The following is a 17,498-nucleotide window of genomic DNA, read 5'->3' on the forward strand; positions in this document are numbered from 1 at the left end:
TCATCACCATCTGAGAGGAGGGGATTATCATCACCTGAGAGGAGGGGTTTATCATCACCTGGCAGAAGGGGTTTATCATCACCTGACAGGAGGGGTTTATCATCATCTGAGAGGAGGGGTTTATCATCACCATCTGAGAGGAGGGGTTTATCATCACCATCTGAGAGGAGGGGTTTATCATCACCTGAGAGGAGGGGTTTATCATCACCTGAGAGGAGGGGTTTATCATAACCTGAGAGGAGGGGTTTATCATCACCTGACAGGAGGGGTTTATCATCACCATCTGAGAGGAGGGGTTCATCATCACCTGAGAGGAGGGGTTTATCATCATCATCTGAGAGGAGGGGTTCATCATCACCTGAGAGGAGGGGTTTGTCATCATCATCTGGGAGGAGGGGTTTGTCATCATCATCTGAGAGGACGGGGTTGTCATCACCTGAGAGGAGGGGTTTATCATCATCTGAGAGGAGGGGTTTATCATCACCTGACAGTAGGGGTTTGTCATCACCATCTGAGAGGAGGGGTTTATCATCACCTGACAGGAGGGGTTTGTCATCACCATCTGAGAGGAGGGGTTTATCATCACCATCTGAGAGGAGGGGTTTATCATCAACACCTGAGAGGAGGGGTTTATCATCAACACCTGAGAGGAGGGGTTTATCATCACCTGAGAGGAGGGGTTTATCATCAACACCTGAGAGGAGGGGTTTATCATCAACACCTGAGAGGAGGGGTTTATCATCAACACCTGAGAGGAGGGGTTTATCATCACCTGAGAGGAGGGGTTTATCATCACCTGAGAGGAGGGGTTTATCATCACCTGAGAGGAGGGGTTTATCATCACCTGAGAGGAGGGGTTTATCATCACCTGACAGGAGGGGTTTGTCATCACCTGAGAGGAGGGGTTTATCATCAACACCTGAGAGGAGGGGTTTATCATCAACACCTGAGAGGAGGGGTTTATCATCAACACCTGAGAGGAGGGGTTTATCATCACCTGAGAGGAGGGGTTTATCATCACCTGAGAGGAGGGGTATGTCATCACCTGACAGGAGGGGGTTGTCATCACCTGACAGGAGGGGTTTATCATCACCATCTGAGAGGAGAGATTAATCATCATCATCTGAGAGGAGGGGTTTTTCCATCAACACCTGAGAGGAGGGGTTTATCATCAACACCTGAGAGGAGGGGTTTATCATCATCTGAGAGGAGGGGTTTGTCATCACCTGACAGGAGGGGTTTATCATCACCATCTGAGAGGAGGGGTTTATCATCACCATCTGAGGGGAGGGGTTAATCATCACCATCTGAGAGGAGGGGTTAATCATCACCATCTGAGAGGAGGGGTTTATCATCACCATCTGAGAGGAGGGGTTAATCATCACCATCTGAGAGGAGGGGTTTATCATCACCATCTGAGAGGAGGGGTTAATCATCACCATCTGAGAGGAGGGGTTAATCATCACCATCTGAGAGGAGGGGTTTATCATCACCATCTGAGAGGAGGGGTTTATCATCACCATCTGAGAGGAGGGGTTAATCATCACCATCTGAGAGGAGGGGTTTATCATCACCATCTGAGAGGAGGGGTTTATCACCATCTGAGAGGAGGGGTTAATCATCACCTGAGAGGAGGGGTTAATCATCATCATCTGAGATGAGGGGTTTTTCATCAACACCTGAGAGGAGGGGTTTATCATCAACACCTGAGAGGAGGGGTTTATCATCATCTGAGAGGAGGGGTTTTTCATCAACACCTGAGAGGAGGGGTTTATCATCATCTGAGAGGAGGGGTTTTTCATCAACACCTGAGAGGAGGGGTTTTTCATCAACACCTGAGAGGAGGGGTTTATCATCAACACCTGAGAGGAGGGGTTAATCATCACCATCTGAGAGGAGGGGTTAATCATCACCATCTGAGAGGAGGGGTTAATCATCACCATCTGAGAGGAGGGGTTAATCATCACCATCTGAGATGAGGGGTTTTTCATCACCATCTGAGAGGAGGGGTTTATCATCACCATCTGAGATGAGGGGTTTTTCATCACCATCTGAGAGGAGGGGTTAATCATCACCATCTGAGATGAGGGGTTTTTCATCACCATCTGAGAGGAGGGGTTAATCATCACCATCTGAGAGGAGGGGTTTATCATCACCATCTGAGAGGAGGGGTTAATCATCACCATCTGAGATGAGGGGTTTTTCATCAACACCTGAGAGGAGGGGTTTATCATCAACACCTGAGAGGAGGGGTTTATCATCATCTGAGAGGAGGGGTTTATCATCACCATCTGAGAGGAGGGGTTTATCATCATCATCTGAGAGGAGGGGTTTTTCCATCAACACCTGAGAGGAGGGGTTTATCATCATCTGAGAGGAGGGGTTTATCATCACCATCTGAGAGGAGGGGTTTATCACCATCTGAGAGGAGGGGTTTATCATCATCACCTGAGAGGAGGGGTTAATCATCACCATCTGAGAGGAGGGGTTTATCACCATCTGAGAGGAGGGGTTAATCATCACCTGAGAGGAGGGGTTAATCATCACCATCTGAGAGGAGGGGTTAATCATCACCATCTGAGAGGAGGGGTTAATCCTCACCATCTGAGAGGAGGGGTTTATCATCACCTGAGAGGAGGGGTTAATCATCACCATCTGAGAGGAGGGGTTAATCATCACCATCTGAGAGGAGGGGTTAATCCTCACCATCTGAGAGGAGGGGTTTATCATCACCTGAGAGGAGGGGTTTATCACCATCTGAGAGGAGGGGTTAATCATCACCATCTGAGAGGAGGGGTTTATCATCACCTGAGATGAGGGGTTTATCATCATCACCTGAGAGGAGGGGTTTATCATCACCATCTGAGAGGAGGGGTTTATCATCACCATCTGAGAGGAGGGATTTATCATCACCATCTGAGAGGAGGGGTTTATCATCACCATCTGAGAGGAGGGGTTTATCATCACCATCTGAGAGGAGGGGTTTATCATCACCTGAGAGGAGGGGTATGTCATCACCTGACAGGAGGGGTTTGTCATCACCTGACAGGAGGGGATATCATAACCATCTGAGAGGAGGGGTTTATCATCACCATCTGAGAGGAGGGGTTTATCATCACCTGAGAGGAGGGGTTTATCATCACCTGAGAGGAGGGGTTTATCATCACCTGAGAGGAGGGGTATGTCATCACCTGACAGGAGGGGGTTGTCATCACCTGACAGGAGGGGTTTATCATCACCATCTGAGAGGAGGGGTTTATCATCACCTGACAGGAGGAGTTTGTCATCACCATCTGAGAGGAGGGGTTTATCATCACCATCTGAGAGGAGGGGTTTATCATCACCTGAGAGGAGGGGTTTATCATCAACACCTGAGAGGAGGGGTTTATCATCAACACCTGAGAGGAGGGGTTTATCATCAACACCTGAGAGGAGGGGTTTATCATCAACACCTGAGAGGAGGGGTTTATCATCACCTGAGAGGAGGGGTTTATCATCAACACCTGAGAGGAGGGGTTTATCATCAACACCTGAGAGGAGGGGTTTATCATCACCTGAGAGGAGGGGTTTATCAGACATACTTAACAGAGCAGACAACACACATTGAGTCTCTTACTTGTGTGTCGACCTCCAGGCTGAAGTTAGCATTGAGAACACCCAGCTCCATTTTGTTGTAGAGGAGAACTGGGTTGTTACGGTCCTCTGGAGTATCAGTTGCCTGGGGGAGAGACAGCGAAAGAGGGCGAGAGAGAAAGGAGAGAGAGCACCATTTTAAAATTCAGCTCAAAAACCATTAACTCTATATCAAATAAAGCATTAAATAGATTTGGCTCGACGATCTGTCCTCTGGCTGTCACAGAGTCCAATTGTCAAAAACAGGCACCGCTGGTCACATCATAAATGTCTGTTTTTCAATACACACACACACACACACACACACACACACACACACACACACACACACACACACACACACACACACACACACACACACACCAACAACAGCATGTTTGGAGGCCCAGTGGTCCCTACCCTGTAAATGTCAGTACCAGAGCAGCAGTGTAGCACTGAGCTATGGGAAACACAGGGATCTGCTACAAATGTGTTAAGAAAGAGCCCATGGGCTCAGCGCTTGCTTAACCCAGCAACTGGTAAGGACCAGCATCCCCTGGTTTACACAACTGGTAAGAACCAGCACCCCCTGGTTGACACAACTGGTAAGCACCAGCACCCCCTGGTTGACACAACTGGTAAGAACCAGCACCCCCTGGTTGACACAACTGGTAAGAACCAGCACCCCCTGGTTTACACAACTGGTAAGAACCAGCACCCCCTGGTTTACACAACTGGTAAGAACCAGCACCCTCTGGTTTACACAACTGGTAAGAACCAGCACCCCCTGGTTGACACAACTGGTAAGAACCAGCACCCCCTGGTTAACACAACTGGTAAGAACCAGCACCCCCTGGTTAGCACAACTGGTAAGAACCAGCGTCGATTGGTTAAAGCAACAACTAGTAAGATGGAGAGGTGGTAAGGGCTGAAGTCTGGCTTCATAAACACAGTGATGGAGAGGAGGTTAAGGGCTGAAGTCTGGCTTCATAAACACAGTGATGGAGAGGAGGTTAAGGGCTGAAGTCTGGCTTCATAAACACAGTGATGGAGAGGAGGTTAAGGGCTGAAGTCTGGCTTCATAAACACAGTGATGGAGAGGAGGTTAAGGGCTGAAGTCTGGCTTCATAAACACAGTGATGGAGAGGAGGTTAAGGGCTGAAGTCTGGCTTCATAAACACAGTGATGGAGAGGAGGTTAAGGGCTGAAGTCTGGCTTCATAAACACAGTGATGGAGAGGAGGTTAAGGGCTGAAGTCTGGCTTCATAAACACAGTGATGGAGAGGAGGTTAAGGGCTGAAGTTACGAAACTAAAGCAGATGGTATGTAAAGCAGGTTTTCCTAGAGCAGCAGTGTTGAACTTACGTTGGCGATCTCCCTCTCCAGCTCAATGACCCTGGTGACCTCCTCTCTGATTTGGGTCTCGTTGACCTCTAGGCTGCGGTCGGTACGGATCAACCTGGCCACGTCTATCATGAACTGTTCATATGCTCTACATGGCTGGGAGGACACACACACACACACACAGACAGACAAACAGACACACATTAAAAACATGTATTGTAGTATCAACAGAAAAAAAGTAGTCATAAGTAGTTGGCTAGATGATGAAGAATGAGAGATACTGTATTCACATCACTGGAGATACAATGAGAGATACTGTATTCACATCACTGGAAATACAATGAGAGATACTGTATTCACATCCCTGGAAATACAATGAGAGATACTGTATTCACATCCCTGGAAATACAATGAGAGATACTGTATTCACATCACTGGAAATACAATGAGAGATACTGTATTCACATCCCTGGAAATACAATGAGAGATACTGTATTCACATCACTGGAAATACAATGAGAGATACTGTATTCACATCCCTGGAAATACAATGAGAGATACTGCATTCACATCACTGGAAATACAATGAGAGATACTGTATTCACATCCCTGGAAATACAATGAGAGATACTGTATTCACATCCCTGGAAATACAATGAGAGATACTGTATTCACATCACTGGAAATACAATGAGAGATACTGTATTCACATCACTGGAAATACAATGAGAGATACTGTATTCACATCACTGGAAATACAATGAGAGATGCTGTATTCACATCACTGGAAATACAATGAGAGATACTGTATTCACATCCCTGGAAATACAATGAGAGATACTGTATTCACATCACTGGAAATACAATGAGAGATACTGTATTCACATCAGAACAGAAAAAAGTTGTCATAAGTAGTTTGGTAGATGAGGAAGAATGAGAGATACTGTATTCACATCACTGGAGATGTACAGTGCCTTGCGAAAGTATTCGACCCCCTTGAACTTTGCGACCTTTTGCCACATTTCAGGCTTCAAACATAAAGATATAAAACTGTATTTTTTTGTGAAGAATCAACAACAAGTGGGACACAATCATGAAGTGGAACAACATTTATTGGATATTTCAAACTTTTTTAACAAATCAAAAACTGAAAAATTGGGCGTGCAAAATTATTCAGCCCCCTTAAGTTAATACTTTGTAGCGCCACCTTTTGCTGCGATTACAGCTGTAAGTCGCTTGGGGTATGTCTCTATCAGTTTTACACATCGAGAGACTGAAATGTTTTCCCATTCCTCCTTGCAAAACAGCTCGAGCTTAGTGAGGTTGGATGGAGAGCATTTGTGAACAGCAGTTTTCAGTTCTTTCCACAGATTCTCGATTGGATTCAGGTCTGGACTTTGACTTGGCCATTCTAACACCTGGATATGTTTATTTTTGAACCATTCCATTGTAGATTTTGCTTTATGTTTTGGATCATTGTCTTGTTGGAAGACAAATCTCCATCCCAGTCTCAGGTCTTTTGCAGACTCCATCAGGTTTTCTTCCAGAATGGTCCTGTATTTGGCTCCATCCATCTTCCCATCAATTTTAACCATCTTCCCTGTCCCTGCTGAAGAAAAGCAGGCCCAAACCATGATGCTGCCACCACCATGTTTGACAGTGGGGATGGTGTGTTCAGCTGTGTTGCTTTTACGCCAAACATAACGTTTTGCATTGTTGCCAAAAAGTTCAATTTTGGTTTCATCTGACCAGAGCACCTTCTTCCACATGTTTGGTGTGTCTCCCAGTTGGCTTGTGGCAAACTTTAAACAACACTTTTTATGGATATCTTTAAGAAATGGCTTTCTTCTTGCCACTCTTCCATAAAGGCCAGATTTGTGCAATATACGACTGATTGTTGTCCTATGGACAGAGTCTCCCACCTCAGCTGTAGATCTCTGCAGTTCATCCAGAGTGATCATGGGCCTCTTGGCTGCATCTTTGATCAGTCTTCTCCTTGTATGAGCTGAAAGTTTAGAGGGACGGCCAGGTCTTGGTAGATTTGCAGTGGTCTGATACTCCTTCCATTTCAATATTATCGCTTGCACAGTGCTCCTTGGGATGTTTAAAGCTTGGGAAATCTTTTTGTATCCAAATCCGGCTTTAAACTTCTTCACAACAGTATCTCGGACCTGCCTGGTGTGTTCCTTGTTCTTCATGATGCTCTCTGCGCTTTTAACGGACCTCTGAGACTATCACAGTGCAGGTGCATTTATACGGAGACTTGATTACACACAAGTGGATTGTATTTATCATCATTAGTAATTTAGGTCAACATTGGATCATTCAGAGATCCCCACTGAACTTCTGGAGAGAGTTTGCTGCACTGAAAGTAAAGGGGCTGAATAATTTTGCACGCCCAATTTTTCAGTTTTTGATTTGTTAAAAAAGTTTGAAATATCCAATAAATGTCGTTCTACTTCATGATTGTGTCCCACTTGTTGTTGATTCTTCACAAAAAAATACAGTTTTATATCTTTATGTTTGAAGCCTGAAATGTGGCAAAAGGTCGCAAAGTTCAAGGGGGCCGAATACTTTCGCAAAGGCACTGTATATTAGGCTACATCATCCTCTGTTTGGTATTAAGAGACAGGAAGAGAACACTATGAAAATATAATCTGTCTAATCAATGACACACACACACACACACACACACACACACACACACACACACACACACACACACACACACACCTATCCCCCCCACGCCAAGTTTGGCAAGTACAGAATCCTTTCAGAATAGAAATCAGTGGTGAAACCATACCAGATAATATCCACCCCAAACACTCACATCTGGTTTGAGTTGGGCTGCGACCAAATCGGTCATCTCACTTCATTATTTTAATGATCACATTGCTCCAGATGGCATCTCTCACACACACACACACACACACACACACACTCCAGCTAGTCACGTTGACAGTTAGATAAGTTGGAACACAGGTTATCCGTGGGCCAAACATCAGATTGGTGTTTAAGGGGGAAATGGATCATAATGTGGTTTATAGTTTCTTCCTAACAGAGACCTCAGACAAACAGGCTTATTTGGAGGTCTGTGTTAAACCACACTAACACAAACTCATTAGAGCATGTCAATGCTAATGATTAGTTCAATCAATAAACTACAGCAAAAATATTCAGGTTCAAATCTCATCAGCTTTAGAGTTCTTCACATCTAGTTATGGATGTTCATTAAACCATGCTGGAGATTTGGACCCAACGTAATTACCTAGAGAGGATGGTGATCTTATCCTAGACTGATGCTGAGGGCTTGCAGCCACTGCGGAAGTGGGTCATTGTGTGTTCTGGGTGGATGGACCAGTGATCAGAACAACATGGGGTTGAAACCCAGACTCTGACATACCCGGCCAGAGAACTCATTTCCTTGAAACCCAGACATACCCGGCCAGAGAACTAATTTCCTTGAAACCCAGATCCCCACCATACCCGGCCAGAGAACTCATTTCCTTGAAACCCAGACATACCTGGCCAGATAACTAATTTCCTTGAAACCCAGATCTCCACCATACCCGGCCAGATAACTAATTTCCTTGAAACCCAGACTTTGACATACCAGGCCAGAGAACTAATTTCCTTGAAACCCAGACATACCTGGCCAGATAACTAATTTCCTTGAAACCCAGACTCTGACATACCTGGCCAGATAACTAATTTCCTTGAAACCCAGACTCTGACATACCTGGCCAAAGAACACATTTCCTCCACAGACCCAGAGAACTAATTTCCTCCACAGACCCAGAGAACTAATTTCCTCCACAGACCCAGAGAACTAATTTCCTCCACAGACCCAGAGAACTAATTTCCTCCACAGACCCAGAGAACTAATTTCCTCCACAGACCCAGAGAACTAATTTCCTCCACAGACCCAGAGAACTAATTTCCTCCACAGACCCAGGGAACTAATTTCCTCCACAGACCCAGAGAACTAATTTCCTCCACAGACCCAGGGAACTAATTTCCTCCACAGACCCGGCCAGAGAACTGGATATCATTAATATGCGTGTGTAGCAGGTACAGTCTTACCTCTGCGTAGGGCCCGGTGCAGGTATAATGCTCTCTGGATAAGAGACCAAGGCTGGTTTGCTGGTCAAACTGGCAGAGGAGAGAGAATCAGGACACAAGCAGCCATTCATTCAACAGCAGGTAAAAGACAAAGAGAGATTAGTGTGTGAATACTTAACACTGCCTAGGTTAGATTTAGGGTAGTTTACTGGGCAAATAGGTACACTAAATCCCTAACTATGAGAGAGGGTTAAGGGGTACAAGTGATGGGGTACAGGTGTGTTTATTATGTGATGGTGTTTATGTGTCTATCATATTTATTTTTATTTATTTATTTTACCTTTTTTTAACCAGGCAAGTCAGTTAAGAACAAATTCTTATTTTCAATGACGGCCTGGGAACAGTGGGTTAACTGCCTGTTCAGGGGCAGAACGACAGATTTGTACCTTGTCAGCTCGGGGGTTTGAACTCGCAACCTTCCGGTTACTAGTCCAACGCTCTAACCACTAGGCTACCCTGCCGCCCCAGGGGTGGGGTACAGGTGTGTTTATGTGTCTATCATGTGATGGTGTACAGGTGTGTTTATGTGTCTATCATGTGATGGTGTACAGGTGTGTTTATGTGTCTATTATGTGATGGTGTTTATGTGTCTATCATATAATGGTGTACAGGTGTGTTTATGTGTCTATCATGTGATGGTGTACAGGTGTGTTTATGTGTCTATCATGTGATGGTGTACAGGTGTGTTTATGTGTCTATCATGTGATGGTGTGTACAATGTGTATACCACCCTTGGATTTGTTAACATTTTATTGTGTTACAAAGTTAAGGTTAAAATGGATTGAACTGTTGTTTTGTTGTTGTTGTTGTGATCTACACAAAACAACATGTAATGTCAAAGTAGAAGAGAAAATCATTCAAATTTAAATAAGATGAACGAAAAACAAAACGCTAATATATCTTGATTAGATAAGTATTCACACCCTCTGAGTCAACACATGTTACTAACACCATTGGCAGGGATTACAGCTGTGAATCTTATTGGGCACGTCTCATAAGAGCTTTGTGTAATATTTGCCCATCATTCTTTTGCAACATTCTTTAAGCTCTGTCAAGGTGTTGGGGATCATGGCTAGTCCGCCATCTTCAAGCCTTGCCATAGACTTTCAAGCAGATTTAAGTTAAAGATTTAAACTTGGCCACTCAGGAACATCCTCTGTTTTCTTCAAAGCAAATCCTGTGTAGATTTGGCTTTGTGATGGAAATGATTGTCCTGCTGCAAGGTGTAGTAAAGTATTGTCACATACACCAGATAGGAGCAGTGAAATGTGTCATTTTACAGGGTCGGCCATAGTAGTACAGCACACCTGGAGCTAATTAGGGTTAAGTGCCTTGCTCAAGGGCACAGAGAGATGTCTCACTTTGTTGGCTCAGGTATTTGAACTAACAACCTTTAGGTTACTGGCCCAACACTCTAACCACTAGGCTAACTGCCTCCTCTAACCACTAGACTACCTGCCATCCTCTAACCACTAGGCTACCTGCCTCCTCTAACCACTAGGCTAACTGCCTCCTCTAACCACTAGGCTAACTGCCTCCTCTAACCACTAGGCTACCTGCCATCCTCTAACCACTAGGCTACCTGCCTCCTCTAACCACTAGGCTACCTGCCTCCTCTAACCACTAGGCTAACTGCCTCCTCTAACCACTAGACTACCTGCCATCCTCTAACCACTAGGCTACCTGCCTCCTCTAACCACTAGGCTACCTGCCTCCTCCTAACCACTAGGCTAACTGCCTCCTCTAACCACTAGACTACCTGCCATCCTCTAACCACTAGGCTACCTGCCTCCTCTAACCACTAGGCTACCTGCCTCCTCTAACCACTAGGCTACCTGCCTCCTCTAACCACTAGGCTACCTGCCTCCTCTAACCACTAGGCTACCTGCCTCCTCTAACCACTAGGCTACCTGCCTCCTCTAACCACTAGGCTACCTGCCTCCTCTAACCACTAGGCTACCTGCCTCCTCTAACCACTAGGCTACCTACCTCCTCTAACCACAAGGCTACCTGCCTCCTCTAACCACTAGGCTACCTGCCTCCTCTCCCAGTGTCTGGTTTAAAGCAGACTGAAGCTAGGATTTTGCCTGTTCTTAGCTCCATCCAGTTTCTTTTCATCCTGAACAACTTCGGTCTTTGCCGATGTCAAGCATACCCATACCATGATGCAGCCAACCACCAGGCTTGCAAATAGGGAGGTAGTTACTCAGTGATGTGTTGGATTTGCACCAAACATAAGACTTTGCCTTTTGGCAAAAAAAAAAAGTTTACAAAGCTGTCATCAAGGCAAAGGGTGGCTACTTTGAAGAACCTAAAATCTAAAATATATTTTGATTTGTTTAACACCTTTTTTTTGGTCACTACAAGATTCCATACGTGTTATTTCATAGTTTTGATGTCTTCACTATTATTCTACAATGTAGGAAATAGAACAAATAAAGGAAAACCCTTGAATGAGTAGATGTGTCCAAACCTCTGACTGGTTCTGTATATTCCAATCCCACTTTGTAACACAACAAATGTGAAAAGAAAAAAAAGGCCTGTAGACCTTCTATAGTGTCTGTGCATGTGACAGTCATGTGATGGGGTGTAGATGTGTTCAAGTGTCTGTGCATGTGACAGTCATGTGATGGGGTGTAGGTGTGTTCAAGTGTCTGTGCATGTGACAGTCATGTGATGGGGTGTAGGTGTGTTCAAGTGTCTGTGCATGTGACAGTCATGTGATGGGGTGTAGGTGTGTTCAAGTGTCTGTGCATGTGACAGTCATGTGATGGGGTGTAGGTGTGTTCAAGTGTATGTACATGTGACAGTCATGTGATGGGGTGTAGGTGTGTTCAAGTGTATGTGCATGTGACAGTCATGTGATGGGGTGTAGGTGTGTTCAAGTGTCTGTGCATGTGACAGTCATGTGATGGGGTGTAGGTGTGTTCAAGTGTCTGTGCATGTGACAGTCATGTGATGGGGTGTAGGTGTGTTCAAGTGTCTGTACATGTGACAGTCATGTGATGGGGTGTAGGTGTGTTCAAGTGTATGTGCATGTGACAGTCATGTGATGGGGTGTAGGTGTGTTCAAGTGTCTGTGCATGTGACAGTCATGTGATGGGGTGTAGGTGTGTTCAAGTGTCTGTACATGTGACAGTCATGTGATGGGGTGTAGGTGTGTTCAAGTGTATGTGCATGTGACAGTCATGTGATGGGGTGTAGGTGTGTTCAAGTGTATGTGCATGTGACAGTCATGTGATGGGGTGTAGATGTGTTCAAGTGTCTGTGCATGTGACAGTCATGTGATGGGGTGTAGGTGTGTTCAAGTGTCTGTGCATGTGACAGTCATGTGATGGGGTGTAGGTGTGTTCAAGTGTCTGTGCATGTGACAGTCATGTGATGGGGTGTAGGTGTGTTCAAGTGTCTGTGCATGTGACAGTCATGTGATGGGGTGTAGGTGTGTTCAAGTGTCTGTGCATGTGACAGTCATGTGATGGGGTGTAGGTGTGTTCAAGTGTCTGTGCATGTGACAGTCATGTGATGGGGTGTAGGTGTGTTCAAGTGTCTGTGCATGTGACAGTCATGTGATGGGGTGTAGGTGTGTTCAAGTGTCTGTGCATGTGACAGTCATGTGATGGGGTGTAGATGTGTTCAAGTGTCTGTGCATGTGACAGTCATGTGATGGGGTGTAGGTGTGTTCAAGTGTCTGTGCATGTGACAGTCATGTGATGGGGTGTAGGTGTGTTCAAGTGTCTGTGCATGTAACAGTCATGTGATGGGGTGTAGGTGTGTTCAAGTGTCTGTGCATGTGACAGTCATGTGATGGGGTGTAGGTGTGTTCAAGTGTCTGTGCATGTGACAGTCATGTGATGGGGTGTAGGTGTGTTCAAGTGTCTGTGCATGTGACAGTCATGTGATGGGGTGTAGGTGTGTTCAAGTGTCTGTGCATGTGACAGTCATGTGATGGGGTGTAGGTGTGTTCAAGTGTCTGTGCATGTGACAGTCATGTGATGGGGTGTAGGTGTGTTCAAGTGTCTGTGCATGTGACAGTCATGTGATGGGGTGTAGGTGTGTTCAAGTGTCTGTGCATGTGACAGTCATGTGATGGGGTGTAGGTGTGTTCAAGTGTCTGTGCATGTGACAGTCATGTGATGGGGTGTAGGTGTGTTCAAGTGTATGTGCATGTGACGCCACCTACGTGAATGATGTGTGAATTGGAGTCTTTGTCATCAGTGCCGATAAAAAAATTAACCAAGACTTGAGTTCCATATTTCTCATTTAGTCTGGCTATGGCATCCTCCAACTTCCATGTGTTCCCTAAGTAGGAGAGAGGAGAGGATTGGTTTGAGGAGAAGAGAAGAGAGGAGATAATTAGTTTGAGGAGAGGAGATACTTGGTTTGAGGAGAGGAGATAATTGGTTTGAGGAGAGGAGATAATTGGTTTGAGGAGAGGAGATAATTGGTTTGAGGAGAGGAGATACTTGGTTTGAGGAGAGGAGATCATTTGTTTGAGGAGAGGAGATCATTGGTTTGAGGAGAGGAGATAATTGGTTTGAGGAGAGGAGAGGATTGGTTTGAGGAGAGGAGATAATTGGTTTGAGGAGAGGAGATAATTGGTTTGAGGAGAGGAGAGGATTGGTTTGAGGAGAGGAGATACTTGGTTTGAGGAGAGGAGATAATTGGTTTGAGGAGAGGAGATACTTGGTTTGAGGAGAGGAGATACTTGGTTTGAGGAGAGAAGATAATTGGTTTGAGGAGAGGAGATAATTGGTTTGAGGAGAGGAGATACTTGGTTTGAGGAGATAATTGGTTTGAGGAGAGAAGATAATTGGTTTGAGGAGAGGAGATAATTGGTTTGAGGAGAGGAGATACTTGGTTTGAGGAGAGAAGATAATTGGTTTGAGGAGAGGAGATAATTGGTTTGAGGAGAGGAGATAATTGGTTTGAGGAGAGGAGATAATTGGTTTAAGGAGAGGAGATCATTGGTTTGAGGAGAGGAGGTAATTGGTTTGAGGAGAGGAGATAATTGGTTTGAGGAGAGGAGATACTTGGTTTGAGGAGAGAAGATAATTGGTTTGAGGAGAGGAGATACTTGGTTTGAGGAGAGGAGATAATTGGTTTGAGGAGAGGAGATACTTGGTTTGAGGAGAGGAGAGGATTGGTTTGAGGAGAGGAGAGGATTGGTTTGAGGAGAGGAGAGGATTGGTTTGAGGAGAGGCTTAGTTTGAGGATAGGAGAGGATTGGTGATAATTGGTTTGAGGAGAGGAGATACTTGGTTTGAGGAGAAGAGATCATTTGTTTGAGGAGAGGAGATCATTGGTTTGAGGAGAGGAGATAATTGGTTTGAGGAGAGGAGAGGATTGGTTTGAGGAGAGGAGATAATTGGTTTGAGGAGAGGAGATAATTGGTTTGAGGAGAGGAGAGGATTGGTTTGAGGAGAGGAGATACTTGGTTTGAGGAGAGGAGATAATTGGTTTGAGGAGAGGAGATACTTGGTTTGAGGAGAGGAGATACTTGGTTTGAGGAGAGAAGATAATTGGTTTGAGGAGAGGAGATAATTGGTTTGAGGAGAGGAGATACTTGGTTTGAGGAGATAATTGGTTTGAGGAGAGAAGATAATTGGTTTGAGGAGAGGAGATAATTGGTTTGAGGAGAGGAGATACTTGGTTTGAGGAGAGAAGATAATTGGTTTGAGGAGAGGAGATAATTGGTTTGAGGAGAGGAGATAATTGGTTTGAGGAGAGGAGATAATTGGTTTAAGGAGAGGAGATCATTGGTTTGAGGAGAGGAGATAATTGGTTTGAGGAGAGGAGATAATTGGTTTGAGGAGAGGAGATACTTGGTTTGAGGAGAGAAGATAATTGGTTTGAGGAGAGGAGATACTTGGTTTGAGGAGAGGAGATAATTGGTTTGAGGAGAGGAGATACTTGGTTTGAGGAGAGGAGAGGATTGGTTTGAGGAGAGGAGAGGATTGGTTTGAGGAGAGGAGAGGATTGGTTTGAGGAGAGGCTTAGTTTGAGGATAGGAGAGGATTGGTGATAATTGGTTTGAGGAGAGGAGATACTTGGTTTGAGGAGAGGAGATCATTTGTTTGAGGAGAGGAGATCATTGGTTTGAGGAGAGGAGATAATTGGTTTGAGGAGAGGAGAGGATTGGTTTGAGGAGAGGAGATAATTGGTTTGAGGAGAGGAGATAATTGGTTTGAGGAGAGAAGATAATTGGTTTGAGGAGAGGAGATAATTGGTTTGAGGAGAGGAGATACTTGGTTTGAGGAGAGAAGATAATTGGTTTGAGGAGAGGAGATACTTGGTTTGAGGAGAGGAGATAATTGGTTTGAGGAGAGGAGATACTTGGTTTGAGGAGAGGAGATACTTGGTTTGAGGAGAGGAGAGGATTGGTTTGAGGAGAGGAGAGGATTGGTTTGAGGAGAGGCTTAGTTTGAGGATAGGAGAGGATTGGTGATAATTGGTTTGAGGAAAGGAGAGGATTGGTTTGAGGAGATAATTGGTTTGAGGAGAGGAGAGGATTGGTTTGAGGAGAGGAGATAATTGGTTTGAGGAGAGGAGAGGATTGGTTTGAGGAGAGGATTGGTTTGAGGAGAGGATTGGTTTGAGGAGAGGAGAGGATTGGTTTGAGGAGAGGAGATAATTGGTTTGAGGAGAGGAGATAATTGGTTTGAGGAGAGGATTGGTTTGAGGAGAGGAGAGGATTGGTTTGAGGAGAGGAGATAATTGGTTTGAGGAGAGGAGATAATTGGTTTGAGGAGAGGATTGGTTTGAGGAGAGGAGAGGATTGGTTTGAGGAGAGGAGAGGATTGGTTTGAGGAGAGGATTGGTTTGAGGAGATAATTGGTTTGAGGAGAGGAGATAATTGGTTTGAGGAGAGGAGATAATTGGTTTGAGGAGAGGAGAGGATTGGTTTGAGGAGAGGATTGGTTTGAGGAGAGGATTGGTTTGAGGAGATAATTGGTTTGAGGAGAGGAGATAATTGGTTTGAGGAGAGGAGATAATTGGTTTGAGGAGAGGAGAGGATTGGTTTGAGGAGATAATTGGTTTGAGGAGAGGAGATAATTGGTTTGAGGAGAGGAGAGGATTGGTTTGAGGAGAGGCAAACTAAAATAGGTGTAGGAAACACAGAGGTCGAAGGGCATAGTGTCGTTCACCATAGACAGTCTCCCAGTGGTCTGTTGCTATTGGCCACTCAAACACATTAGGAAGTATGTCTAGTAAAGGAGCTCCGCCTCTTTTCTCAATCTGACCTTCAGAGGGAAAAAAAACACAAAAGTGACCCAGGTTAACTCACAGCTTAAAGGTAGACAACTAATTGGACTTTAATGACTTACTGAATTGAAATGTAATTGACCTCAACAAAACAGACCAGCAGACTCACTCTCATTGGTGCAGGATCTGTAGAGGGTCTTGGCTTTAGTGAGGGCACTGGCCTCCCCCTTCACGCTTCTCTCTAGAACACCTGCAAAAATATTATAAAGGTTATAGATTTGCAGCACATCTGTGTTGATGTTTGCTTTTAAACTGAAAATCAAAAAGAGGTTTGGATATGAGTTGAGCTGTGAGTGTTGCGAGTAACATGGAGCATGTGAGCTGTGTTATGGAGGACAATGTCCCCCTCAGAGGGACTGTAACATGTCCCTTTAGACCAGACAGAACACAGTCAGACTCTGGGCCAAGGAGCAGTCGGTCTGCTGCTTTTCACCACATAACAAACATTGAGAAACATCACAGAACTGTGGAAACAAAAGAAAAACACAAGCAAGGAAAAAAACAATGCTTTAAATCTGTGGTCATTCCCACGTGCACTGGTAACTGTAGGACGAAATCCATGTGCTAGAGTTAAGACAAATAATGTGCTTTTATTTTTCCCTCTACCCTTTATGAATCTCACACTGAAATTCTACCTCTCCTCTGCCACAATCATTCTCCATTCTTACAGTAACAGCTCTCTGCCCCTCCCCATTCCTATAGTAACAGCTCTCTGCCCCTCTCCATTCTTATAGTAACTGCTCTCTGCCCCTCTCCATTCTTATAGTAACAGCTCACAGCCCCTCTTCATTCTTATAGTAACAGCTCTCTGCCCCCCTCCATTCTTATAGTAACAGCTCTCTGCCCCTCTCCATTCTTACAGTAACAGCTCTCTGCCCCTCCCCATTCTTATAGTAACAGCTCTCTGCCCCCTCCATTCTTATAGTAACAGCTCTCTGCCCTCTCTCTCCGTTCTTATAGTAACAGCTCTCTGCCCCCCTCCATTCTTATAGTAACAGCTCTCTGCCCTCTCTCTTCTTTCTTATAGTAACAGCTCTCTGCCCCCCTCCATTCTTATAGTAACAGCTCTCTGCCCCCCTCCATTCTTATAGTAACAGCTCTCTGCCCCCCTCCATTCTTATAGTAACAGCTCTCTGCCCCCCCTCCATTCTTATAGT

At 45.0% G+C, this 17,498-nt stretch overlaps 1 protein-coding gene across 2 annotated transcripts in view; it reads right to left on the bottom strand.

Annotated features, from left to right (window-relative positions):
* Nucleotides 1-17,498, bottom strand: part of LOC110503425 (neprilysin-like) — a 181,203-nt gene that overhangs the window by 30,125 nt on the left and 133,580 nt on the right. For both annotated transcript variants that reach the window (XM_036961850.1, XM_036961849.1), the window contains exons 5-10: nt 16,451-16,531; nt 16,224-16,319; nt 13,259-13,377; nt 9,040-9,108; nt 4,978-5,112; nt 3,617-3,718 (exon numbers count right to left, since the gene is read on the bottom strand). In XM_036961850.1, coding sequence (XP_036817745.1) covers nt 3,617-3,718; nt 4,978-5,112; nt 9,040-9,108; nt 13,259-13,377; nt 16,224-16,319; nt 16,451-16,531 — 602 coding nt within the window. The remainder of the gene's footprint in view (nt 1-3,616; nt 3,719-4,977; nt 5,113-9,039; nt 9,109-13,258; nt 13,378-16,223; nt 16,320-16,450; nt 16,532-17,498) is intronic.

The sequence above is a fragment of the Oncorhynchus mykiss genome, chromosome 24, assembly GCF_013265735.2.
Source record: "Oncorhynchus mykiss isolate Arlee chromosome 24, USDA_OmykA_1.1, whole genome shotgun sequence".
NCBI lineage: Eukaryota > Metazoa > Chordata > Actinopteri > Salmoniformes > Salmonidae > Oncorhynchus > Oncorhynchus mykiss.